The sequence below is a fragment of the Suillus fuscotomentosus genome (genome assembly GCF_016647785.1).
Source record: "Suillus fuscotomentosus strain FC203 chromosome Unknown F5891scaffold_29, whole genome shotgun sequence".
Taxonomy (NCBI): Eukaryota; Fungi; Basidiomycota; class Agaricomycetes; order Boletales; family Suillaceae; genus Suillus; species Suillus fuscotomentosus.
In genome coordinates this window covers 165,071-189,805 of record NW_024539541.1, presented here as the reverse complement: position 1 = coordinate 189,805, position 24,735 = coordinate 165,071, and the positions used below count along the sequence as shown (strand labels likewise).

The window sequence follows — 24,735 nt, the reverse complement described above, 5'->3', positions numbered from 1 at the left end:
TGTGTAACATATGTGCCAAGATGAAGAAAGTCTGAATGAAGACATGTGATTGCCCAACAGGCCAAGATAAGGAATATCTGAATGAGGACGTACAAATGCAGACATACAATTGCCAATAGACGAGTCGTCTGGTCTATGTCAAATATCTTGTTCAGCTCATCACTTGCGACAGAATTTGGCCGTGATTCATGTTGACGAGATTATTTGTCCATGTCACCTCATACCCAAGATGGGTCAATCGGTCAATCCTACATGGACGAGTGTGAATGTGTATGAGTTGGCAAGTGATTTTTACTTAAATACATTCATTGACCTTGAAACTTTTTGTATGTCCACTACAAGTACTTACTATATTCATTTAGAATAGGTAGTGATGGACAGGTCTGGTTCAGTCCGGTTCTCTAGGAAATCCAGAGAACCATGGACTGGACCATCAGTTTGGTCCAATAATGGTCCAGTTCTGGTTCAGCAAGGGTTTGAACCAAGAACCGGACCCAAAAAATTGCTGTCTGCAAAGGAAGGGCTTCAGAGGGTGTGAATTGATTTAATGCACCCCAGATCTACATACCACATTAGCATCGTAAATGTAGACACCATCATGAAATGTCTGTGACAAACACACCTTTATCATGGCCATTTGTAACTCGTGTCTCATACCTGGTACACCGTCCTAGAGCCGATCCTCAACAGCTGTTGCCCCAACTTCTGGTGCCAGGGTGTCGTGTGGTGGTATGAATGCGTATCCTATAGCTAGTGATGGCCCTGGCTTGGCCCGACCTAAGCCGTGGCCTGAGCATGCAAACAGGTAGGCAAATGACTTAATGATTTATGAGTAGATAAAACAATAAGATGATAACAGTGCGCGATGAGCCACATACCTGAACCTCCAATATCATATCCTGCCATTCGCAGACTTCATCATCGCAACTCGTGAGCGATGAGATGGGTGAGAAGGTGGCTGTTTGAGCCACTGTCTGTGGTGATATGTTGTCATTGATGGTTGTGCTTGGATGATGAGGACAGAGGTAGCTGGGTGGCGAGGATGGAGAGGGCACATGTCAGCAAATGCTAATGTGGCTTGAACATATGCAGAGGACACTGGAACATGCCAGAACAGTGGAAGGAGTGGAAAGAGGGATGAGACAGCAGGAATGAGAGGGTGTGAGTGGTGGTATGCACAAGAGTAATCATAAGTTAATAAAAATGATCAGTTAGCATGATGAAGTAGCATAAAAACATACAATACACGCGCCTTTGCAACTGAGAGAAAGAGATCCCCACTTGAAAGTCTACTTCATCCCCATCCAGAGTCGACTCTACATGCAGCGTGCGCACACCGTGAATGTACCTCATGCAGACTGGAGGTAGCTGGGTGAGTCCTAATGACAGAACTGACATAATCAAACATACCCTAAACCCAATCTTCATCAATCAGTTGCACTCTTCACCAAATGGCATACTGTAGAGATTCACACATCCAACAAATCGAAGCTATTTGGTGTGACCGTCACACAAATTTGGAGTCATCGGTGTGATTTCTGTCGAGATTTCTAAATTCCCACTTTCCTGCATCACATAAGCTGCATCACACAGCATGTCACAAGCACAGCCTGCACTGGGGCTGGCCCATGTAAGTCTGGAGATCAAAATTTTCATACCATCCCTTATTACTTGACAATCAGTTCAAACCTGTTCAAACCAGGTTCGAGAATTCTGCAAGTCCTCAAATCGTGGACCGGACCAATGGTTCAGGTTCTCCCTATTGCCTGAACTTTGAACCAGACTTCGGTCAGGTTCGAAACAGTTCAGGTTCGAACCGTGGTTCAGGACTGGACCTGGCCATCACTAAGAATAGGACTACAGCATCACAAAAATTGCTCATACTAGACCTAACAATTATATATACGGTATCAATACTGTCAATAATATCAGGGTTAGGGTTTAGTATGTCTGAGCAGACTTGGAACCTGAAATGTCCAATGGACGGAACGTGTATGACGTGTTCCAGGCAAATATATTATTATCTCAATTAGATTATTCAGATATTGTAAATCACACAGAGATATTCAGTTAAAGTCAGATATTGATTATCATCATGAGAATACAATATATTGTAAGGCGCTACAATATAAGGAACCTGCTGCACTAGCAGGGTATCGCTGAATGAGAGAATCCAGAGATAACATGGAAAGCAATGTCAGAGGTAACAAGAGCACAACACCGAAAGTCCCAGTGTGAGAATATGAGTACAATGAGGCAAAGTCCAGTGTGAAAATGCGGTGATTTGAGAAGCGGCTGCCAAGTCCAAACGAGCAATCATTGAAGTGAAAAATCTAAAACCGATCAAGGAAAACCGAGTGACGACATAGTCAGAATAAGGCAAAATGAACATACCAATACCATCTATTTCCTGCATGCTACGTGTTTGATGCAACCTTTGGTTGGCTTGGCCAGTTCCTGGTCCTCATTGTCGGATTCCTCTGTTGCGCGGTGCTTACCCTTACCCCGGCTGGTTTTCAGTGCCTTCTTTTTCCTCCTTTTGTTGGTACTGATGGGTTCCAAGTCTTCATTGTTGTCAGATGGAACATCATCTGGCGTGAGTTCACTTGGTGCAGGAGATTTTGGTGGGATGGGGGCCGTCTGCACGAGCCTTGGAGATCGAACAATTGGCAGTGGGGGGAGTTCCAGCTCCAGGGTGACAGAAGCAACTGGTGGTGGGAGGAGTTCCGGTTCTGGGGTGACAGAGCTTTGAGGCGGCATTGGGATAGTCGGAGTAGCTTCAGGTGCTGTGGGTTGTTTGGCAGTGCTGGCACGAGCGGCCATCTGTGCTCGCATTTTAGCCAGCCCGTTTACTGGAGCGGAGGACGAGCCAGTTGAATTTCCAGGTCCATTGTCGTCGGATATGGTTGGTCAGCCTTCGCATCCGTTCTCATTTTTAAATAATGTCCTAAAGACAGAAGCAATTAGTCAGGCAAATTATTAGAGGAGAAAAACATACCTGTTCCACCATTTGAGGAGTCCCTCCGCCCAGTCTCTATCCTTGCACTCGCAAATGAAGTCGATAATGTTGTAGTAGAACGCGCGATTGTTGAATTCGCCATCCGCTTCGGACCATTTGTTCTTGTTGCTGATGGTGAAGCGTGCCTGGCAGTAGTAGTAGTAGTAGTAGTAGTAGTAGTATATGAAAACAATAAGTCAGTTGTGTTAAGTACATCAATTAAAATAAAACACACCTGAACGCAAGCATATGGTATATGCTCTGCCTCAACAGTAGTCATGTCATGCAGGGATGTGTTGTACGAACATGTAGCGTGTGAGTCATCACCTAATGTAAGATTGTAGGCTTCAAACCTTCTTTTAATGGTTCAGGCGCCACATAGTGGCCGATTTGGGCCTTCAAGCGAGTTGCATCATCTGAACGTGTTCCACTGATAACAGCAGTCATCTAAATAGTATATCAGTACACGATATGTGCGCATATAAGCAGCATATACTCACCTTTTGTGCGATCTGAGTGAGTTCCTTGGATTTCGCGCAATCAGCAATAAGTGATCGGAGTCCTGGAGCCAGTTGAAGCAACTGCTGATAGTTGTGCCTGTACTGATTGAGGGTATTGGTTGAACTAAAAAAAATGGACATCTTAGTATAGACTTTGCAAAATGAAAATTCGGACTTACAGACTTGCAAGCCTTTTCTGACAGGATTCGCGCTCGGCCTCTGACTCTTCCAATTCTCCATTCTCCATGGCCTGCTCTTGCTGTAGGAGTAGACCTACCCTTAGGAGTTTCTCCATGTTGCAAAACAGATCAGTGCAACGTGCCATGGCATGTGCTGCCGCAAGATACTCCTCTTGAACTTCGAGTTTGGAGTTGTTCTCTTTCGAGATCTTAGCTTTCCTGATCATAGATTATATTAGTAATCTCAGCGCAAGGAATTTAAATAGAAAACTTACTTGACTTCTCGATCACCTTTATCAGATTTGTGCCCGCGTTTTTTAGATGACTTCTTGAGGTGAAGTTGCAAGTGTTCCATTGAGGAAATAGAAGAGTCGCTGCTGGTGTTGCTCTCTGAAGCTGAGAGGGATCTGGAACGATGTTTGTGTGGCATGCTTGAGATGTGATGCAATGATATCAATAGAAGAAGTCGTGTGATCAGAATCTGATCAACAAAGGCAAATTTCAATCTCTGAAATCACATGACCCACCTCGCTCAATTCTAATTTCTCTAAGTCAAAATCTCTTCATCATATCCGAGTCGACGATCATGATCATGAACCGACTGCTTAATCAGAAGTATCGATTGCTTCATCCACAGACTGGAATAGGTGTGTCTGTCATACCTTAAGGATGCTCACATACCATGCAAGTGGTGATAACTGAGCCATGCGGCGAAATGGCACAGGCAACTCCAAGGACTTAGACTGGGAGTTAGTAGACTCATTTGGAGAAGAGTTGCAGGAAGCAGGATCAATACATATTCCCGCTAAGTCTTATGAATTTTTTATTATATCTATGATGCAATATAAGATCTAAAGTTTGTGTTCATGTTGGGCTGAGTGTGCATCCCATGGACGGCCTCACCTGCCTCGGGTGTGCAAAGGTTTTCATGACTCAGAAAAGCCTCAGTAATCATGAGGCTCGGTGTGATGCCAGTAAGAGCCTGGATGCTGATGTCTATAAACAGCAGTGCCATCTGGAGAAGCAAATGTGCCGGTGACCTGCACCAAACTGGTTCGGTGCATGGATGACTAATGCTCTCCCATGAGCCTAATACCCTAGAAATCACTACGAAACCATTTCCCTCTATTCTAAAGCCAGAATGCAGCTCAGACAAATATTTCATTTCATCTTTTCAATGGAACTCAGACAGGCTGAATATTTTTGTATATTTAATTCTGCGATGAATTTTGCTTAGTCATCCTCAACAATGACTCAGGCTGAATCCCACACATGTCAGGTGACTGTGAAAAATAGTTCTCGCATGGGTTACCCTGGGAAAACTTCCTCAAAACCCTAAATACTTGCCTCGCGTCATTTTCTCATTCAACAAAGTGACATCAGAACGGAACACCAATGATCATGAATATTTCTCTTGCAGTGCACAATCAGCCTGTCACATGACCCTTCAGTCACATGATGCTAAATCACATGATCTTAAGTCAGGTGACTTTTGATCCAAATCAAGTGATGACAGAACACTCAGCCCAAGCATGCTGACTAATGCTGACTAATTATGGTCTCATTTGGTGCAACATAAGCAACCCCTGCAAAATGATTTTTGGTACCGCTGACTAAGCTCACCCCTCATAGATGGCGGGAAAACATAGCACAGCCACCCTTTTTTTTGTATATAAGACCCAAATTTTTGCCCAAAGAAGAGAGCTTTTTAGCCCCACTTTCAGAATAAAATTGTGTGTGAAGTGTGATCATTGTCAACAACAGTGACCAGGGCTGTCAAGTACCTTCAGCAAAGTCATTGTAACCAGTAGTCAGCCAGCAACTTTCAGTAACCAGCAAGCCCCTAAGCTCATCAGCATCAGCATTCAGCAACACCTTTAGCTCATCACCACCAACAACGACCAAGACCTTGAGCTCACTGTGCTCAACGACCGACAGAACTTTTTTTTTTTTTTGATTTTTCTTCTTTGATTTTCTAGTTTTCTTCTGTCTCTTTTTCTCTTTCTTTTCTTTCGTTCTTTCTTTCTTTCTTTCTTTGTCTTTCTTTTCTGTCACTCTTTTGTTTTTCTCTTTTTTTTTCGTTCTTTCGCTCTTTCTCTCTCTTCTCTCTCTCTGTGATCCTCTCTCTTTCTTCTCTTTCAAGTTTCGGTGCTAAGCTTTCATTCATATTTTCAGAAGCTTTTGTGTTGTCTCTTTCGTCCATCTAGACTCCGAATAGTTTAGTGGGGAGACTTTAGGGATTGACAGTAACGCTTGACCTCACTCATCTGAGTAGTGATACTGAGCCAGGATCTTCCTTGTCTGCTAGACTTTAGTTGTTGAATAGGGGACTTGGTACTGAAACCAAGGACATCCGTTCCTGATTCTGTTTAATACTCATCGTGAGTTCCTTGGCAGCAGGTTCAACAGTGAGCTAAGAGTTCTACTGAGCATTGATTAGTCTTGACCTTTGATTCTACCTGTTTGTGCTGAGGGGGTTGATTGCTGTAATTCCACACAACTCTTTCGAGATACGATTGTTACAAGGCATTGTTGTTGAAGGAAGGTTTGAAGAGGTGTCTTTTTTTCTTTGTTTCTTTTTGTCATCACCATACCGTTGGGTTGACTAGTTTTCTTTCATCTTTCAATCACTGCCATACCGTTGGAGTGATTTCATTTCAGTTTCATTTTTGTTGGATTGACTGCATTGTTGCTGACCTTACAGAAGTACTGTGGTCTGACATAGCTTGGGAAGTGTAAACAGCCACCCACGAACGACCACGTTATCAGCCATTGGTATTTGTCTGAATCGCTGACTGTGGAGATATTTGTTTTTATAGGTGTTTATCTATAGATCATCTATCTAAGAAGACACTGGAAGAAAGAAAGGCAACGTGTCATGGCTCCTGACGCATCTTCCTCACCAGAAGGCAGAGATATGAGCTGCAATGCTTGTCGACTAAGTCCTGAAGACCGGATGGATGTCGACAATGATCATATGCACGAGGTAAGTCACTCTATGTTGAATGATCGGTTTGTCTAATTTTATAACTAATAGGATGAAAATACTGCTGGAGCTTCTACTGACGTCGGCGCACCAATCCCACCAATCCCTGATGTGCCTGCCATAACCTCTGCTCGTTCTGGCCGACGAATCCGCATGCCTGCTCGTTATGCGGACTATATCCCAGCTGGACCTACCAATCTCCCACATTTACCTGCTCCTCCTCCAGATAGTCCTCCCAACCGAGTCATCAATGACCTCCCTGATTACCAGCCCATACTCATCCCCTACCAGACTGCACCGGATGCACTGGGTCTTTTCCGCATCTATGCGCAAAAACCCACTCTCATACCCACCGGAAATGAAGGCCTGGATGTGATCGCTGATGCCCTGACCTTTGAAACTCAGGGCAATTCTCATTTAGTGCATTCTCAGATCGATCCTGGACTTCCCTCCCAAGAAATCCGTCTGGAAGACATATTTTCCCCATTTAGCAGCCCGACCACAGGACTTCTCATGTGCAGGCAGTATTCCGGCGCAAACTCTAAGTCGAGCGCCAAAATGAAACATCTCACCAGGGAATTTCTCAACAATGATGTATATAGGAGAGAAGACATGCGGATTTTTGACGATGTGAGGGAGAAGAGGCTCATGAAGGAGTACCTCAAGGACAGATCCAATCTGTTTCATGTGGAAAATGGCTGGCGCAGCTCTTCAGTAAAAATCCGCCTACCCAAAGAAAAGGTGAAGTTCCTATCAGAAGAAGACGCCCCAGAATTGGAGATCACCGGCATTCATCACCACTCCCTCACTGACATAATTAGATCTGTCTTTGAGGACAGCATAGTGTCCACCTTCCATCTGACACCTTTCCATCAGCAATGGGAAACCTCTGAAGGGTGCAACATCAATGTCTATAGCGAGGCATATTCCTCACCGGCCTTTATAGAAGCCTATGAGGAAATGAATGCGCTTCCCCAAGATCCAGGCGATGACCTCGAGCAAGTCATCACCTCACTGATGATGTGGTCTGATGGCACTCACCTGGCTAGTTTCGGTGATGCGTCGCTCTGGCCCTTCTATCTGTGCTTTGGAAATCAATCCAAGTACACACAAGGCAAGCCAACCGTGTCTGCATGTCATCATGTTGCATATATTCCGAATGTATGTGCCATTTCATTTGCATTCTATTAATTTGATTATGCTAATTACAATATATTAAGCTTCCTGATGACTTCCAAGACTGTTACGGCCATCTCTTTTATGAGGCATCATCCAGTGACATCTATACTCACTGTAAGCGCTGTAGAGACTCATGCCTCTCATGGCGTGATATGGCAGTTTCCACTAGGGAGTATATAGCACCAACTTGCAGCACCACTCTGTGTGCAGTCCGCAGCTATCCCTATACAAGGCGCAGCTTTCCCGCTGTAGAGAATCATGCCTCTCATGGTGTGATATGGCGCGTTACACTAGGAGTACATAGCACAAACTTGCAGCATCACTCTGTGTGCTATCCACAGATATTCCACTATGAGGCGCAGCTTTCCCGTGCTTCACGATGTGTGCGCACGCGCGCATTCCCGTGCTTGAGCGCCCTATAGCGCCAACCATCCAGAAGCATCCATCCACTGTCCACCAAGCTCCCTAGTGCATATATTTCCATTTCCTTTATTAGCATATTGTTCTGTCTTTATTTTTATCATGGATTCTCACTCATATATATCTTTACATACCTACTTGGTAGCGCTTCGGCTCCGCATTCCAGCGCTTAGGCACGCTATATAAGTGCCAGCAGTACATACTACTACACACACAAGTTTTTTCACTTACTTTTCACTTACTTTCCCTTTAACTTACTAGTTACCACCCACCATTTTACTTAGCAGAACATAGTAGAAGTCTATTTGTCTACACTTCGCATCTCTCTTCTCTTGTATTGCATCATATTAGCACTTGAGTCTAACTTCTCTATTATTTCTGCATATGCGCGCGTGCTTTCCCGCGCATTCCCGCGCCTTCGTGCCTTGCGCGCACCTGCGCTTTCTCGCGCCTCACTTCAGCGCGTACCTCTAGATCTTCGCTGCACTCGCTTCCCCTTTAGGGTCGAATGCACTTGTCTTGTCAAGTAACGCAGACTAGGCAAAGCGCGACCTTACAAACATTTATAGATACAGTCAGGAGCCTCATTTGCTCCTCACAGTATTGTTGTTTCTACACCGCGCAACGCACGCCATGCGCGCACATTTCCCGCACTTCGCGATGTATATGCGCGTGCACGTTCCCGCGCTTGAGCACCTATAGTGCCAGCCATCCAGAAGCATCCATCCACTGTCCACCAAGCCCTCTAGTGTGTATATTTCTATTTCTCTCATCTGCATATTGTTCCATCTTTATTTTATCATGGACTCTCACCCATGTATATCTTACATACATACTCGGTAGCGCTTCGGCTCCGCATGACCGCGCTTAGGCGCGCTATATAAGCGCCAGCAGTACATAGTACTAGACACTTTCCAACCTACTTTTTAAACTTACTTTTCCTACCTTTCACTTTACTATACTTTCCACCCACTATCTACCTAGAAGAACATAGTAGAAATCTATTTGTCTGCACTTTGCACCTCTCTTCACTTATCTTGTATTATATTATCACTTAAGCTTAGTCTCTCTATCATTTCCACACGCGCGCGCGCTTTCCCATGCTTCACGTGTTCCCGCGCCTTGCGCGCACCTGCGCTTTCTCGTGCTTCGCTTTGGCGCACACCTCGAGATCCTTGCAGCACTCACTTCCTCTTTAGGGTCGAATGCGCTTGTCATCTCAAGCATAGCAGACTAGGCAAAGCGCACGACCTTCAACATTTATAGATACAGTTTGGAGCATCATTTGTTCCTCTCTGTATTGTTGTTTCTACTGGACGAAGATTTTATGGATGCCTACAAAAATGGCATTATTATTCGATGCGGGGATGGGATCACTTGACATGTTTTCCCCCGCTTCTTTACTTACTCGGCAGACTATCCTGAAAAAAGTGCGTATTTTAATCTTAAATCTTATGATTGTATCTCATCTTAGGTCTATTCTTGTAGGATTCTGCTTGCATGCATCAAGTTTCTCGGCGAATGCCCTTGCCCCCGCTGCCTGATCAAAAAAGAAGACGTCCCCAAGATGGGCATGAAGATTAATCTTGAGAACCGCCAGGCAACTCAGCGTGTCGATGATGAACAACGTCATCACAAAGTTGAAAAAGCCTGCAAGCTTATTTTTCAGCATGGCATTGGCATCAATAGGCAACAGATCAAGAAGATCTTGCAAAGCGAGTCACTAGTTCCAACTCAGGTGAGTAATCTGCGCATCAATCTTAGATTTATATCTTATTATTTCATATCAAAACACATTTTCTATGTGGTTTCTTAAATACATTTTCAATTTTTTTTCAATGTTCATTGTTGACTTACTTCACGAGTTTGAGCTCGGTGTGTGGAAAGCAATTTTCATACACTTGATGTGCATTCTATTTGCCGCAGGTGGTTCAGCGGTGTAGAAACAACAATACAGAGAGGAACAAATGAAGCTCCTGACTGTATCTAAAAAATGTTGTAGGTCATGCATTGCCTAGTCTGCATTACTTGAGGAGACAAGCACGTTCGACCCTAAAGGGAAGCGAGTGCAGCGAAGATCTAGAGGTATGCACTGAAGCGAGGCACGAGAAAGCGCAGGTGCATGCAAGGCACGGGAACACGCATGCATATTAGCGCGAAGCGTGGGAAAGCGCGTGCACGTGTGCGGAAATGATAGATAGACTAGACTCAAGTGATAATATGATGCAAGAGATGTGAGAGTGCAAGATGTAAAGGAATAGAGTTCTATTGCGACTTTCTAGGTAGTAAGTACTAGGTAAAGTGAGAGGTGAAAGTTCAGTGGTAAAAAGTAGGTTGGAAAGTGGAAAGTGTGTTGAAAAGTCCTTAATAGTATGTGCTGCTGGCGCTTATATAGCGCGCCAAAGCGCGGTCATGCAGAGCCGAAGCGCTACCGAGTAGGTATGTAAGATATATATGGGTGAGAGTCCATGATAAAAATAAAGATGGAACAATATGCAGATGAGAGAAATAGAAATATACGCACTAGAGAATATGGTGGACAGTGGATGGATGCATCTGGATGGCTGGCACTATAGGGTGCTCAAGCGCGGGAATGCGCACATGCATATACATCGCGAAGCGTGGGAATGGTGCGCGCATGGCGCGCGTTGCGCGGGAAAGTTGCGCCTCGTATAGGGATAGCTGCGGGTAGCGCACAGAGTGACACTACAAGTTCATGCTATGTACTCCTTGGTGGGAACTGCCATATCACGCCATGAGAGGCATGATTCTCTACAGCAGTTCAAGAACTTAATTTCAGGTATGTCATAGTTCTTTTTGCAATATCACAGCGCTTATATGACTACATACAGGTACCGTCAGGTTCCTACTTTTGGCAGGGGAACGATCAGACAGTTCCACAAGAACACTTCTGCAATGAAGTGTCTCGCAGCCTGCGACTTCGAAGATTTATTACAGGTGAGATTGATTCTATCAGAATTTGATGATGAACTGATGTGCCTTTCATTTCTAGTGCGCTATTCCTGTATTCGAAGGACTTCTCCCCCCCGATCATAACACAATCGTTCTCGACCTCCTCTTCGACCTTGCTACCTGGCATGCTTATGCGAAGCTTCATGTACATACTGATGACACTCTTGCATTTTTCAACTCCTCAACTGTCATCCTCAGCCAATCAGTCCACAAGTTTCAATGCACTACTTGTGCATACTACCACACAACCGAACTTCCTAGTGAGTATGCCACCCGTAGATGTCGTCAGGCTACATTAGCCTCAAACCAAGTGGGATCTGCAACTGGGTTGCAGATTGGGAAATTTTCTACATCAAACCCAAAGGTTAAGACATTGAATCTTTACACCTACAAATACCACGCACTCACTGACTACCCAAATACTATCCAGTGAGTCTGTACTACAGATAGCTATTCAACACAACCGGTAAGTCTTCTTTTCATTATGTTTTTCATTCAATAACTAATACCTGACAGGGAGAACTCGAGCACCGTCGATCGAAGCGCCGGTACCCTTGCACAGCCAAGAAGAAGGATCAAACTTTGATCAGCATGACTTCTCAAGAAGCGCAAGAACACCTCATTGAGAAGGTGATCGCTGCACTTGCAGCACAGCGGAATCCAAGACCATGGTGCACATGAATGTCTCCCTCCGATCATTATTCCATTGCCAAATATGCTCAGGCAAATGATGATATTGCCTCCTGGTTAATTGGGCGCAGAGATGTTGGAGACTTGTGTGATCTGGCTATTGAGGTAAGCTATTGTTAGATTTTCATTTTCACACTTTCATTATATTTTATTAGGAGTTCATTCCGTGACTTAAGGACCATCTTCTTGCTCAGCTTCGCAATATTGCATACGACAGAGATGAGCATGACTTCACCGATGCTGATCGTACCTCAGTGCTGTTTACTGACAACAAAATATATCACCACAGCATTTTACGCATCAACTATACAACATATGATCTACGACGTGAACAGGACACCATCAATCCCTGCACTTGTGCCGACATAATGGTTCTCTCCCATGAAGACAAGAAGACTCACCCATACTGGTATGCCCGCGTGATCGGGATCTTTCATATCAACGTGGAATACTGTGAGGATGACATGAGGATGTATTCTGAACCAATTTGGATGGACTTCTTGTTCATTCGATGGTTCAGAAGGGATAATTTGCCTGCAGGTTGGGCTGCAAAACGACTCCAGCACCTCGAATTTTTTGATTGAGACAGCCCTGATGCATACAGATTTTTGGATCCAGACTCTGTCATTTGTGGGGTTCACTGAATTCCAAGTTTTCAACATTGTATAGATCCTCAAGATCTCAAGTCTGACTGCCAATTTCAGTATGTGAATATGTGCGCATTTCATTTTATTTATTCTTGCTACACAGGCTGACATACTATCTACACAACATATAGATTTGTAGATCGAGATATGTTCATGAGGTTCCATGGTGGCGGAATTGGCCACAAAGCTACCAGAGACCGGGACAACATTCTCCAACTCGAGCAACATGGAGCCAAAGAAGCGGAAGCAGAAGAAGCTGATGATGCGCCTGACGCAGCTGAAGAGGAAGAGGAATGGGAAGACATCGAGAATGACTTGGATGATGTTGACAGCGAGAGCGATGAAGAAGAAGATGATGACGAGGGTAGAGTCATAGCAGATGAAGGAGAGGAGCTGGATGATAACGTGCTTGCAGAGGAAGGGTATGGCGCACTTTAATGTATTGTAGTTTGATGTTCTCAACCGATCGATCGCGCAGCGCAATGCATCAAATTCTCATTGTCATTTTCTCTTGCACCAAAAAATTTGATTACAGTATCTACTCGACATTATTTATATATACTAGTAGTGTCTATGATATATCATGTAGATACAAGAAGTAACTACTCATAATCAATGTGATATAATGACGAGGGATGTGGTGTCGTTCTGAGTTACTTACTTGCGTTCAATTGTCGCGTCGTGACGTGGATGACATCACGCGTGATTATTTGGTCGTATGTTTAGGCACCCTACCGTCCATATCGGGTAATTTCACGGTTGAGCAATTTTTGTGATGAGCAATGTGATTGCGGATATTGACTACTACAGTGAATACAAGTACTCCCAGCGCTCTACATAGCCCTCATTTCAGCTACATATGACTACAGTGACCACGTAGCAATATGTAGCCGTCACTGGGACTACACCGATATTGGTTTTTTCCTGATGTATGGCCTTGATTCATATCTTGCCGGCAGGACCTTAGGCAACTCAGGGTCCTTCTCAGAAGCCAGGCTTTGATTGTTGACGTAAATATCTTCCGCGTTATTTCCGCGAGGTTCACTGTCTGGCAACTCACAATTTTTCACAATGGCCTCTGCAGAAGAGAGCCCTTTACTGGTGCCCACCACGCATGAAGTTATTTATAACAGATTCGCGCCAGATCAAAAGAGGTGGATTGTGTTTCACGTGTCTTTTGCAGGTTTGTTGGCTAGTGAGTACTGGGAGTTATGTAAAGTGTACTGTTTGACGCAGATACTGATGAACATTGGTCAGTGTTTGTCCAAGTGACGTTCGTGCCTTCCATCCCTCAGATAGCTAAAGATCTCGACTCAACACATGCTGACGTTAGGTGTGTGTTGTATGCTCATCTGATATGTAGTCACGATCGAACTATTTCCCAGCTTGGCTTTGAGCCTATCGGTCTTTGCTAATGCCATCGGAGCGTTATGTTGGTCTGCTTATTCGTCTTTCTGTGCGTGCATCCACGGCGTATCTTGCACTTGTTGTATTTTTTGAGTTCTAACACCAGTCCTACAGACGGACGCCGATCGATATATCTGTGGGGAATGCCGTTTCTATGTGTTGGGAGCTGTGGTGTTGCGTTGTCGACTTCGTTGCAGAGTCTGTTATTCTGGCGATTCGTGCAGATGTTTGGATGCGCTGGGGCGTTGTCGTTGGGGTCAGGTGTAATTGGCGACATTTATAAACTGGAGGAAAGGGGGACCGCTATTGGGATATTCTTTAGTGTGAGGAATCATGATGATTGATTGGATTTTTCGGTTTGGTATTGACACCGCTATTTCAGGTCACACTTCTCGGGTTCACTTTTGCCCCGTTTATTGGAGGTAACTATATTCTGGATGTTTATGGCCGCTGACTCTAGTGATGTATTTGATCAGGTGCGGCGACACAGTATTGATCCTGGCGCAATTTGCATTATTCCATTGGTGCATGGGGCTTACTCGAGATGCTTTTCATATATCTTTCGTTTCCTGAGACGAGTCATCCCGGCACATTGGGTATTGATAAATTGCCGTCCAGGAGACGGATTCATATCAAATGGATTAATCCTCTCAGCAGTCTTTGGTTGCTTCGCAGTCCAAACCTATTTGCGGTTGTGAGTGCATATACCATGCGCTACATAGTACAAAGTCTTGATTTTGTGCGAGATTTAGATGCTTGCGTCAGCTCTAATGGTCAACACCATGTATGGTGTGTTGTTACTTTTTACTGATCGTGCAGTACATTCTCACATCAAACCATGTAGTTCTCCTCGTACCGATAGCGAATACTATTGTAAGCTGACAATCATCTTCCATCTCGCATCCTGATCGCGGTATAGGGCGTCCGGTATGGAATCACAAACGATGCCATCATCGGGGCATTTTTCCTCCCAAACGGACTGGGATGCTTCGGTAGGTGCAGAGCATTGTAGTCACAGAGCACCAACATGACCTTGAACAGGCGGAACTCTGGTTGGTGGCCGCCTGTCGGACATTGTAGTCAGAAGATGGCGGGAGAAGCGCAGAGGAGCGTATTGTCCCGAAGACCGCTTGAGAGCGACCTGGATTGGAGGGCTGCTCATTGTCCCATTGTCTATTGGGGCATCGGGGCTGATCACGACGTATATTGGGGGCCCGATTGGCCTTGCGCTGAATATATTATGCCTCTATGCGAATGGAGTGGGGGTAAGTCATGCAAGCTAGATCCTCTCACTTGTGCATAAAGCAATTCATTGAATTTATAGGTCGAGTTAGTGTTGAATCCTGTTAATTCTTATAATGTGGACATAGGGCATTCTCGAAGCGCAGAGGCCACAGCTGCTTGCATGTCAGTCTCCATGATATCGCATGACTATCAAACTTGAACTCGTTCTTCTACTTGTCAGGGCGGGCTGGTCGCTCATTATGTCTTTCGCGATTGCTCTTATCATTCCAACGATCGAGTGCATAGGTGTTGCGTGGATGGACATCATTGCGGCTGTCCTTGCAGTCATTGGACAAGGGTAAGGATCTTTTTGAATGCAAAATTGGTGATACTGCCATAACACGGTTTCAAAACTTCTTTCCTAGGATCATTTTCTTGACGATTCGTTATGGTGATGGCATGAGGGCGAGTATAGATGTTGGTTTCTCGACCGTGGAGAATAATTAACGGACTGATCTTTGTTTATCTGAAAGGAAGCAATGTATAATCAATATATGTGGAACAATATACTCGTCATCATTGCTAAAAAATAGTCTCCCTGTCTAATGATGGCTCGAGCACCATTAGAAAAAAACTCGAATTCGAAATACTGAATTTTGTAAGTGCAAGGAGTCAAATTATTGTCCGTTGGGGTCAAAAACCCCGGGTAGGATACGGCCCTTTTGGTGCAGTGGTTACTCCCGCTCATTCTACCGTATGCAAGGAAAGCTACGAGCGCACGAGCGCAGAGCTGAGAATTAAGCTGCATCTCTGGATGCTATTAGAGTTCCTAGCGGCCTACGGCCCTACTCTACGTGTTCGATGTTCTATTTTTGGATGTATGTGAGCGTGGCTGTGTAGTGATGTTTGGTGCCGTTCCAAGGCAAACTTTGACACGCACACACATCGGGGTGAACGATATTTAAAAGAGGTTTATATGTTGTACAAAATGTGAAGACAATATTTAATATTTAAACTAACATAAAGATGGGTGCACGACTTCAAATTTTGGTGGTGTTTTGTGTGTAATCCAAAATATCAAATATTCACAACCATATTCCCACAGACAATATGTCAACAAACATAAGAAATATAGTCAGATTTTTCATGTCTGCTTCAACTTAAAGTTCAATTTCCATGTAAAACTTTGGAGAAAACTTGAAGTTTTACAGATGACATGACATTAAAACTCGATTTAAATGTCAAGCTTTGGCAAAACTTCAAGTTTTCTCCAAAGTTTTATGTAAGAATCAAACTTTAAATTGAAGCAGACATGGAAAATCTGATTATATTTATTATATTTGTTGACATATTGTCTGTGGGAATATGGTTGTGAATATTTGATATTTTGGATGACACACAAAACACCACCAAAATTTGAAGTCGTGCACCCATCAGACTCGGACCACTTCTGCAGTGACTCATAGTCATACGTGTTATCTTTTTGATGCATAACCTTTTTATCCTACTAACGTACCACACCACGCTCACTCTGGCCTATAATCGACATTATTAGCAAGTGCAGCGAAGGGTTCTCCATGGTGTTGTAAACACAGCATGGGCAACTCCTCGTTGTTCCTGCCACGTTGTCAGGCGCAGTGGACCTTAATCACCCAGGACTCGCCTGATGTTTCTGTTGCATTGTTTTGCTGTCGCTTATCTCAGTCTTCAGCCACAAATCACATCCTGTAATGATGAACAGGCCTTGAGCGAAAATGTAACTGTTATCAGCTTTGCAGCTACAGAGGAAGCTGATCGCATAAAGTATACGGATTGAAACAAGCATGGCAGTCCGTGTTGCAGCACCGCCCTGATGGGCACCAGAAAAGTGACCAAGATCATGCGAGCCAAGGAAAGATTGAGTTACATACAGGTGAGCCACTTTTTGATAGATTTTGATCGTGCCAGCACCAGTGCGGCCCCCAGTCTGAATGCCCGTTCTAGGATCTTATGGATCAAAACGTGAATGCACAGTCGGATTTGAAAATTTCTTCATCTACCTGCTACTCTTCATAATTGCAAATTGTACGTGGACGATGTTGGTGACGAGGTTGAAGATTGTAAATTATTATCCACAGCCTGCTGGCTTTGCCGCATTTGACCCTTGCATGCTGGAGGGCATCCGGGAACCGGAAATTGTTGTTGATCGTGGGGTGAATCGACTTGGATCCCAACCTGAACGTTAACACCAACCTTTACCATCACCGAAGCCTTCTTTCGTCGAGAAATCTCAAACATGTTGGCCACGCCCGTGAAGATAACTCGTTTTCTCAAGCGTCTCGTACGATCTGCTAGCTTGAGAAATCCAGTCAAAAAGGTGACATAACTATTGAATTTTAGTGTTCTCGTGTTGACCGACAATGCTTTCTAGCCTGTGATATGGTTCATTGTGTTCTTCTATGTCTGCTCAGCCGCATTCATCATCACACTCACTCCAGCTCGCATTGCTCAATTCATGTATGATGTCGGTCAAAACTTCCGACAACTTCCATATGGGTACATGCTTCTTATCCTCGTCATGAGTAAGCATGTCTTGTACGCTTTCATCTGATGTTCAAACATGATTTCTCTCAGTTGTCACATCCTTCCCCCCTTTCATTGGACATACCATACTCCTTTACTTGTTTGGTTTCACATACGGCATACGGGGCGTCATCCCCGCGGTAATTGGAACACTGGCAGCATCCGTTATAGTTTTTGTCACCCTTCGGATGATGTTCAGCAAGAGGCAGCGTTTGTGGACCCCCACTCACGAGAAATGGCAGGCTCTGGAAGTTGTTGTAGTCAGTGTGTTTCATTAGCATCGGCTTATTTGCTTAGTAGAAGATGCCTACAGCGATCAAGAGGTATGCCTTTGATCATACTCATCCGTATGTCTTCACTTGTGCCGTGGGCTTGGTCAAACTCGCTATTCGCAGTAAGCCTTTCAATTGCCAGTAATTTGGATCTAATGCCTTCACCACAGAGCATATCGTCGGTATCGTTGCTCCAGTTCTTCATAGCGACTTGTTTTGTCGTCCCAAGGGTCATGATACAGGTATTCATCGGATCTCGTCTTGCCAGACTGTCAAACAGCAATCAGAGAAATCGCAACCTTACCCGTAAGAACTCGTGACATGCCGTTCTGCCTTTATTAATTCACGGCGCGCAGAAATGAGATTTTTCAACAGCCTTCTCATTATCGGAGGTATTCTGTCAACTGCTTTAGCTAGCTCGTTCGTATTCAGGTCACCGCTATTCTGGATCTTTTCTCACGATGTATAGGCTGGTCTACTATTTCGTACATAAGGAGATCAAACATTTACGTGTCAGCTCGTCAAAGCGTGACGAAACAGCTGCAGAGACATTTGGGGCAACACAGGAAACGTCTTTTTCTGACTCCACAGTTTGACTCTTCCTTACGCTTATCGTAGTAAGATGCTTTATCTTGGTGGTGGAATATATATTATCCTCCCGCACTGTTGTGTTCTCGATGGATCGACCCTGCTGACTGCTGCTGTAGCAAAACTTGCTGCCAAGGGACCGAGTTTCAGATCAGCAAGAACACCAGTGGCGTACTAATTAGGTGCACCAATAGGATTCCCCTCGCGATTGGACAAACACTAGTGCTACAAAATTTGGTAGCCAGTCATGAGTTATGAACTATTTTTGTCAAGCTGACGCCCGTGAGCTAATAGTAAAAAGCATGTGCCTTCAAGGGGCGGGGCCGAGAACGAACGGCAAGTGAGGGCGCTTGCGGATGGCAAAACAGGAGTGTCTCTGAATGGTGGGGTCGAACCCCCAACGCCAGGTATAAAATCTCAATTCTGAATGGTGGGGTCGAACCCCCAACGCCAGGTATAAAATCTCAATTCGGAGCAGATGGTGCAACTACACACACCACCACGCCCCTTTGGAGGCTAGACGCAGAAGCGAGGATGGCAGTATATATGAACTTGTACTGTTAACGCATGGCAAAATAGGTATCACATCTAAGAGCCTTTAAGGGTCGAACTCCCAACATCGACCATAAAAACTTGCCAAAGCAAACGATGCAGTTAGATGCATTCGGCACTGGATGGTTTTATGTCATTCCCCCCACTGCGTCGTATACGTACAAAAGTAACGATCATTGCTAAAAATACATTGTACCAAACACAAATTCCGGTCATCGATCCTTTATATCATGAGACGAGATGTCTTCACAATCTCGAGCATCATGCCTAGAGCGATCAATCCAAAACTCTGAGCTCCAAACATGCTCGGTTCTTCCTTCAGGTTATCTTCTGCTACACACCACGCCGCCCAACAGCGCTTGAACGTTTCTGCCATCACTCGCCAGTCTGACTCTTCATAATCTTCTTCCTCGTCCGTTCCCGTCTCTGATGTCTCCTGGTCCTCCTCGTACGAGGTTTCGGTCCTTGATGCAGGTTTCTCCCCCTGAAATTCTTCCCTTACTCTACGAACGAGTTCTTGCGTCTGAAAATATTGTTAAATAACCCATAATGTAGATTGGATGTTGCGCTGACCTGCAAGTTCATCGCGGAGACTGTATTCCGCCGACGTTGATGATCGGACCAAGTTGCCATGATGGTCCCGCTCACCAATTCGGCTTCGGAGACGTGAATATTCTTGTTTTTCGACATTGTGTGTGCTTGCCCGACGATCAGTAGCTGCTCGCAATATGCATTGAGTAGATATGTGATCTCCTCCATCAACTCTTCACTCGGATCGGGCAATCCTGGAAGGCCAAGATGACGGAGGTCTACGTAAGAGAGCGCAGCCTCCACAGTGGCTCCGTCGGACGGAGAGGAACTCCCATTCCATGCAGGAGGCATTACTCTCTTCATTGGTACCCGACGGTAAAGTTGACCGAGAAGTTTTGTGCTATTGTAGTACTGCCCGCCGGTGATATCAGCGCCTTCTTTGGCAAGAAAGTCTGGCCTGGCTTGAGTCTTCCGAAGCCAAGGTAAGGATCTGAAGTTAACAGGAGTGCCGCTCTTCGGAAAATCAAGTGCCTGGGAAGCAAAATTCGCGAGCTGAATGCATTCTGTACAATTTGGAGTATTCAAGTCAGAAAACCTGAGATGACTTATGGCGATGGGACCGATGAGGTCGGCCTGAATCTATTTTTGACAGTTCATCTCGCAGTCATTTGAACTTGAAGTCAGGATGCAACTCACATAGTCAATTACGAAGTCTGCGACATCGGAGATGCCGCATACATTCGGGATCGATCTGATGGTCACTGCCGGATATTCTCCGGGTTCGAACTGTTTCGTTGGTAGCAGCCTCGGCTGCGGAACGCTTAGGCATGAATGGATGTATCAAAACTTTAAGCTTACATCGAGAATTAGGTTGAAAATGTCACCATCAAGATCGCCTCCACCCAGACATGATGCAAGCGCCCGTTCACCCCTGTGGACGATATAATTCAGTGTGCCTTTGTTTGAATCACGAACAGAACTTACTTGCAGGAAAAAACGACGACATTTTTCAAATGCTCCAACTCTGGCCGTCGCACAGCCGTCACAACCTGCAGGTCGCCTGGGTGAATCTGTGGGCTGCGCGTTATGGCAACCTGTCCCGTGATGCTCTCAACAAATCCCGTCCTTTCATCAAACACGGTCGCGTATATTTCTCCTTCTCTCAGGCAGCCCCATTCATCGGAAACGCCAAGCAAGGTATACGAACCTGGCACTGATATGTGCGCCCGGTACTTTAGTTCCCGCAGGATGTACGTCTCGACGCACTGCAGAGAGCTTTCAATGAGCTTGTTGGTCCACAGCCACGGGTGATCTTCCGTGTCTCCAATTTCGAGTTGCAAAACGGACGATAGGTTTGCGAAGAGAGATGGTAGATGGAAAGATGCCCCAAGTCCGTGTTGCTGAATAATTTTTGAGGCATCGGTACACGACGATCGGACGGATTGAGCTTTGCGTATGTCATCGTCCTGTAGTTCAATAATTCTTTGAGTATCCACATCCAAGAACTCCATAAGAGATATGAGCGGACGATTGAGAAACACCGGTATTGGTTCCGCTGATGTCGATTGGACGTCAAATGTGAGATTCTCGGGGGAATCGAACTTGATCTGTGATGGACGAAGGCGGACGAGTTTTCCTTGAATTGTGGGGTCTTGGACGACCATGCCTTTGGCCCCGCCAAGTCGAAATTGGAAGGCCGACGGAACATGTCGTAGCTTCGCGGATCGCTTTTTTCTCTTCTGCATAGACCTCCATATCTCCTTGGCAAGCTCAACTGATATGGAGCTGCACCCATCTGTCATGAGCCCGCCTGAAGGCGAGTATCTGTCGGGACAACGAAAATCTACTTCTTCGGGAAGAAGTGTGATCGATGGATCAGTGCCAGAGAAGGCTTGAGACCACCTTGCAGCCAAACGAGCTGGTTGTTTGTGAAGTTTGGAGAAATCGCCCTAATATTTGCATTCAGTCCAAGATATCGACGAAAGCCGATGGCAAGAACTTACCAAGTTGTCTCGTATTGCTTGTGCATTCAGCAATTCCCCATCCTCATCCTCAAATGGCGTAACAAACCACACCGAATGTTCTTTCAGACCGCTCATAGAATATCCCAAGAACTGGAATTGGCGTCCAGCGACGCGACAGCCGTCGAGGAGGATATTGCGATATCGCACCCTCAAAAGGTCTATAATGGTGCAATCGGGTTCCCGATGAAGCTTCGATCCATTCTCATCCTGGAAACAGACACGCAGGAAGCACTCGGGATGTCCGTATCGGCGTAAAACACTATTGGACTGGTCCGGGACAGGCCCCTCTAGGATATACCGCGTGGGCGTTAGGATGAGATGATAGGATAGGTAGACCCCACTCTGTGGTGGCGGAGCTAGAAGAGGACGGGGCTTTTGGTGCTCTTTGATAAATTCTTGGGTAACGCGGCGAAGAAGAGAAGGCAAACTCTCTTGACTGGATTGCCGTCGTGCCGGACGTTTGCGATGTTTTGTACGACTCGCACTGCGTCCTGCAAGCTCCGAGGCAAAGGACCGAAATATTTCCGGCGCATCGTCACCATGTTCAGCTTGTAATGATAGGATGGCCTCCTTCAGCGAAAGAATGTCCGTCACACTCAAGAGAGAATCTGCAACAGTCTTTTCTGCTTCGAACCCAAGCTTGTATGGGATCTGAGAGAGTGACTCGTGAAGCTTCTCAACGGATGTACCATTCGAGATGTGATTATGAATCTTGATATGGTGTTGTGTGGAGCAACGCAGATGGAGACGATTGCGGCATGTATAAGTGAACCTATCTGCCTCTGACTGGTTTTGAAAGGCCAGCATCAGACTATGACATCCTGGAGGCATTTTATGATTACGCCCCAAGCCCGCCATACGACTAGCGTTGTCCATCATGCCACCAAGCAAGGTGTACACAGGAGGCTCATCGGCACGAACGAACACAACAGTGGTATCTTCATCCCGGTTACCCACTAGTGTTGCGATATTATGAGGCGCATAGGATGCATTGATGGATGTGGTGATGCTTCGTCCAAAAATCTCCATCAAAGAACCGAGATCAAGGCCGGAGGGGTTGTTATATGTGTTTTGTTGAGGCTCAAAGGTGAAGCGTACCTGCCGATTCTCCAGATCACAATTCACGTTAGCTGTACCAGGAAGGGACACTTGTGAAGAAAAGGATCCGTCCCGGAGGAAACGGCCGAACGAATAGCGGAGAAGCTGGAAAGACTTGTTTCTCCTAAGAAGCCTTTCCTGCTCTTCTCGCAACTGCATTGGGTCGCGCCATGGAACCTTATTCAACCTCTCAATACGGGACTCGTGGATCGCCTGCGTGCTCCTGCTAATGAGGATTGGTCGACCTTTGACGACAATCCCTGTGACACCATGAGCACGCAAGAAGGTGACCCCAGCATCCTCTGTTGGCAGAGTGAGGGTGCCTTGCTGTCCGTTAGGGTGTGACTCGTCTGAGAAGTGTATTTCAAAATTCAGGAGAGGACTGGTTTGAAAAGGAGGCTTGTGAAGTATATTGGCGAACGCAATTGTCAAGTCTTCTGTAGTAACTGCCAGAGGGATGTTGTGCAAGGAAATTTCCATCTATCCAGTTCATTGTCAAGTATACGTTTAGATCGTGAAAGGGTCACTCACATTATGTGACTGTCGACTGGTAACAACGAGAAAGACGATAGCGTCGGCACTTGAATATAAGCTGGGTTTTGATCATGGACAAACGCCCTACGGAACCCAAATGAGAAGATAACCACTCATGTGGGTGTAACATCATGGCACGGGGTCATGATACTGCGCATCTTTCCCTTTCCTAACAATCACTCAGTATCAGGCGCCGTGCCAAGCTATCGGATTGGAATGCAAGGCAAATGAAACACCACTTCTTCTCCCCAGCGGTGCTATCGGTCGGCTAGATACATCAATGTATACAACTGACAACTGCGATAGTGAGCCTGTACCGTGATAAGTTCGATGCCAAGACTAGGAATACGGCAATCGTGAGTTTCTCCACCGTTCTATCGTCACTGACTAGGTCTTTTCTGACCTGAGCATCCCTGCTCTGAGCGGCGACGATCAATTCTATCTTTAGTCCCATCTCGCCATCATGATACAGCTCACCTCACGTGCGTGATCTAGGTCTTGTGATGGCGACAAGAAGCCAAGGAAGTGCTATAACCAAGTATTTCGAGTGTGATCTGCCAAACAAGATTTGAATATTTATATTTTGATAGGAGAGTATGAGTCAACCGTCCTTGTCCTTCTTGAGATGCGAACTGCCACATGAAAGTAACCATATCCTTCCATGGATCCACAGCATTGGCCTCCAAAACCCCTGAGCCGTATCCTGTTGCAGAAGGTGGACATACTTGGTTATATTGCACTTAACAAAGTTCTTGATTACTTCAGGCAATATACGTGTCTCCTTATCCTTGATTCCTCCATGTTTGGTGGTTGATCCTTCCGGGGCACAGTACCTCGAAGGGCCATGATCATGGGGCTCACTTCGGACATGCTCGGTCACCAGAAATTCTGAAACATAATCGTCCAATTTTACAACACTTCTCCAACATCTAAGAAGAACCCGCCGTTTTGCTTCATCCAGGACCGTAGATTGAGCTGTGAGACAATAATTCATCGTTTCAGCAGCTTCCCACGCCTGTAGGTCAACCGTTTGAAGAACATGGCTCCAGAGTATAACACCAGGGGTATCAAGCACGGGCGCTCCAAAACTTTTGATAATGTCCTGGACAGATGAGTGAGGCGTTAGCAAAGACAAATAAAGCGGTCACCTGGATACTCCTTATCCTGTAATGGAGTACGATCAGCTCATCGACGGCAAGTATGCTCTGGTTTCGGGTTCTTCCTTTGCAAGCAGATCACTTGCCGAAGATAGCAGTACTGAGAGCGCATAAAATAGAACAGAGAGGCGAAGATGTCGTCAAGATGGCGCGTAGCATTACCATTACTATTGCAGGAAATTAGCTGCGAGTCACCGAGAGTAATAAACATACA

At 45.4% G+C, this 24,735-nt stretch overlaps 6 protein-coding genes across 6 annotated transcripts; 3 read left to right on the top strand and 3 right to left on the bottom strand.

Moving 5' to 3' along the window:
• Nucleotides 1-2,403: 2,403 nt before the first annotated feature.
• Nucleotides 2,404-2,823, bottom strand: F5891DRAFT_1189049 (uncharacterized protein; the record flags this gene model as incomplete). Its single annotated transcript, XM_041367089.1, has 1 exon — nucleotides 2,404-2,823. One exon carries the CDS (start codon nucleotides 2,821-2,823, stop codon nucleotides 2,404-2,406), a length of 420 nt encoding a protein of 139 aa, XP_041225542.1.
• Nucleotides 2,824-3,325: 502 nt separating this feature from the next.
• F5891DRAFT_1189048 (uncharacterized protein) lies at nucleotides 3,326-4,107 on the bottom strand (the record flags this gene model as incomplete). Its single annotated transcript, XM_041367088.1, has 4 exons — nucleotides 3,326-3,445; nucleotides 3,499-3,622; nucleotides 3,678-3,896; nucleotides 3,953-4,107. 4 exons carry the CDS (start codon nucleotides 4,105-4,107, stop codon nucleotides 3,326-3,328), a joined length of 618 nt encoding a protein of 205 aa, XP_041225541.1.
• Nucleotides 4,108-6,816: 2,709 nt separating this feature from the next.
• On the top strand, nucleotides 6,817-7,278 carry F5891DRAFT_952796 (uncharacterized protein; the record flags this gene model as incomplete). Its single annotated transcript, XM_041375131.1, has 1 exon — nucleotides 6,817-7,278. A coding segment is annotated over one exon (462 nt), but the record flags the coding sequence as incomplete, so codon positions are not given.
• A 6,365-nt stretch (nucleotides 7,279-13,643) lies between these two features.
• Nucleotides 13,644-15,710, top strand: F5891DRAFT_1128710 (major facilitator superfamily domain-containing protein; the record flags this gene model as incomplete). Its single annotated transcript, XM_041364308.1, has 11 exons — nucleotides 13,644-13,767; nucleotides 13,830-13,905; nucleotides 13,958-14,028; nucleotides 14,094-14,302; nucleotides 14,524-14,673; nucleotides 14,799-14,852; nucleotides 14,899-14,971; nucleotides 15,021-15,244; nucleotides 15,304-15,386; nucleotides 15,445-15,561; nucleotides 15,629-15,710. The coding sequence occupies 11 exons, from the start codon at nucleotides 13,644-13,646 to the stop codon at nucleotides 15,708-15,710; spliced, it is 1,263 nt and encodes a 420-aa protein (XP_041225539.1).
• Nucleotides 15,711-17,278: 1,568 nt separating this feature from the next.
• Nucleotides 17,279-18,787, top strand: F5891DRAFT_1164340 (Golgi apparatus membrane protein TVP38; the record flags this gene model as incomplete). The annotated part of the gene is made up of 7 exons (XM_041365357.1): nucleotides 17,279-17,395; nucleotides 17,614-17,764; nucleotides 17,817-18,025; nucleotides 18,079-18,159; nucleotides 18,208-18,343; nucleotides 18,394-18,457; nucleotides 18,507-18,787. The coding sequence occupies 7 exons, from the start codon at nucleotides 17,279-17,281 to the stop codon at nucleotides 18,631-18,633; spliced, it is 885 nt and encodes a 294-aa protein (XP_041225538.1). The 3' UTR covers nucleotides 18,634-18,787.
• Nucleotides 18,788-19,300: 513 nt separating this feature from the next.
• Nucleotides 19,301-23,663, bottom strand: F5891DRAFT_1228732 (RdRP-domain-containing protein). Its single transcript, XM_041369536.1, has 7 exons — nucleotides 23,362-23,663; nucleotides 21,712-23,310; nucleotides 20,693-21,657; nucleotides 20,567-20,639; nucleotides 20,405-20,518; nucleotides 19,751-20,347; nucleotides 19,301-19,700 (listed from the first exon to the last, which is right to left on the bottom strand). Exons 2-7 carry the CDS (start codon nucleotides 23,308-23,310, stop codon nucleotides 19,401-19,403), a joined length of 3,648 nt encoding a protein of 1,215 aa, XP_041225537.1. The 5' UTR covers nucleotides 23,362-23,663; the 3' UTR covers nucleotides 19,301-19,400.
• Between the last annotated feature and the right edge of the window lie 1,072 nt (nucleotides 23,664-24,735).